Source organism: Cryptomeria japonica, chromosome 5 (genome assembly GCF_030272615.1).
Source record: "Cryptomeria japonica chromosome 5, Sugi_1.0, whole genome shotgun sequence".
Lineage (NCBI taxonomy): Eukaryota > Viridiplantae > Streptophyta > Pinopsida > Cupressales > Cupressaceae > Cryptomeria > Cryptomeria japonica.
Window position 1 is genome coordinate 319,713,301 of NC_081409.1, and position 1,622 is coordinate 319,714,922.

The following is a 1,622-nucleotide window of genomic DNA, read 5'->3' on the forward strand; positions in this document are numbered from 1 at the left end:
TTGATGACATCATGTTCTCAGCGATAGATTTTGGCCTACAAGGCTATACGGTATCATATTTTGTACAACCCTTTTTATGTATTGTTTTGATGGAATATGCAAGTCATTTCATTTTAGATTTTTAAAATTATGTTTAATTTATTATTTGCACTAATATCTCATGTTAATTTTGTTTTTTTAGGGTACCCACTCCACATCTAGGGCTCTTCCTAAGAAAAAAGATTCCTCGAAGATGCCAAAACGTAGGAAGAAGGTAATTGAACACATTTTTAGTTATACAATTGTTTGAAAATGTTGAAATCAAGTATTAGTTGGGGTTTGTAGATTGATTAGTGTTTTTTGTCTATTTTACATGTACAACAACCATTGAGTTATGTGGATTTGTTGAATGCCCTTGATTTTCCCATGGGTGAAGAGAGGGCGGAGGTATGTATCTCTACTTTATTTTCTTGATTTCATGATTATATGCATGCGTACATGTGAACTTATGATATATTATAATCTTATAATTTTTTCATATAGGAAATATCCATACCTATTTCATCAATGGCGAACCCTCCTCCTTGCACTAGAGAAGCATCTCAGGATCCGGTACAATTTTGTTTGATATGTAAAATTATTATTTTTTAACATTTAATACTTATCATTATATTAATTGTATTTAATCTTTGAACATTTTTTGTATAGGTAATAGCAACAGTTTCTACTTCAATGGTGAGCCATCCTCAGTCCATTGGAGAAGCATCTCAGGCACATGTATGTCATTATTCTCTATATTATAGCTTTTAAGTGTTTTTGATATATTTATGTTAGTACATTATATTAATTGCACATTTAATCTACAATAGACCCCTTCGCGGTACGACCATAACATGGATCCATTTAAGTATGTCTTCAAGAAAAATCCTAAGAGTGACAAGGAGAGGAGAGCGAAGACATTAGCTCCTAAATCAACCGATGAGGTAATCTACGTTTCAATTGCAAAGGAATTAAAGTTAAATGCATAGTTATGTTGTTAATTGTGAACTATTTTTTACAAAAGAATTCTAACTTGGCTTTTGAATTGTGGTTTTGCAGCCATCTATAGAGCCACGTACTGCATCGAAGAGGCTTAATTTTGATGATCCACCACAAGTTTAGGATCATATAGTGTTAGTTTTGGTCATAGAATGACCAATACATGTAGATATATTCTACATTTTTATTGTATATCGATTTGGACATGGCATATGCCACATTTTTGTAATACTTGTATTGACTTGGCAGACATGCCTTTATATATATATATAAATATCGATATTCGATCCAATAAATGTGTACCGAGTTCATTATTTTGTATTCGTTGTATTTTATGGTTGTCCTTTTATAAATTTAAATGTTTGCATATGTAATCAACAATATGAATATAAACAAAAAAAATATATGATATGAAACATTGCAATCGTGGAATATGATTTGATAAAATTTCTAAACTGTTGAATTAACCCTACAAAACTTCTTGTATTCAGTTCATTATTGTGTATTTGTTGTATTTAATGGCTGCCCTTTTATAAATTTAAATGAATATTTGCATATGTAATCAACAATATGAATATAAACAACAAAAATCGATAATATGAATA

At 30.0% G+C, this 1,622-nt stretch overlaps 1 protein-coding gene across 1 annotated transcript; it reads left to right on the forward strand.

Moving 5' to 3' along the window:
- Positions 1 to 210: 210 nt before the first annotated feature.
- LOC131063174 (uncharacterized) lies at positions 211 to 1,215 on the forward strand. Its single transcript, XM_057996963.2, has 5 exons — positions 211 to 426; positions 523 to 591; positions 688 to 756; positions 849 to 962; positions 1,078 to 1,215. Exons 1-5 carry the CDS (start codon positions 406 to 408, stop codon positions 1,138 to 1,140), a joined length of 336 nt encoding a protein of 111 aa, XP_057852946.1. The 5' UTR covers positions 211 to 405; the 3' UTR covers positions 1,141 to 1,215.
- The last annotated feature ends 407 nt before the right edge of the window (positions 1,216 to 1,622 follow it).

What these genes read in the sequence shown, in the direction of transcription:
- LOC131063174 (XM_057996963.2), top strand. Translation starts at nt 406, where the DNA reads ATGGGTGAAGAGAGGGCGGAG. An exon ending in TGGGTGAAGAGAGGGCGGAG is followed by an intron (nt 427 to 522) that starts GTATGTATCTCT and finishes TTTTTCATATAG; the next exon opens with GAAATATCCATACCTATTTC. An exon ending in GAGAAGCATCTCAGGCACAT is followed by an intron (nt 757 to 848) that starts GTATGTCATTAT and finishes AATCTACAATAG; the next exon opens with ACCCCTTCGCGGTACGACCA.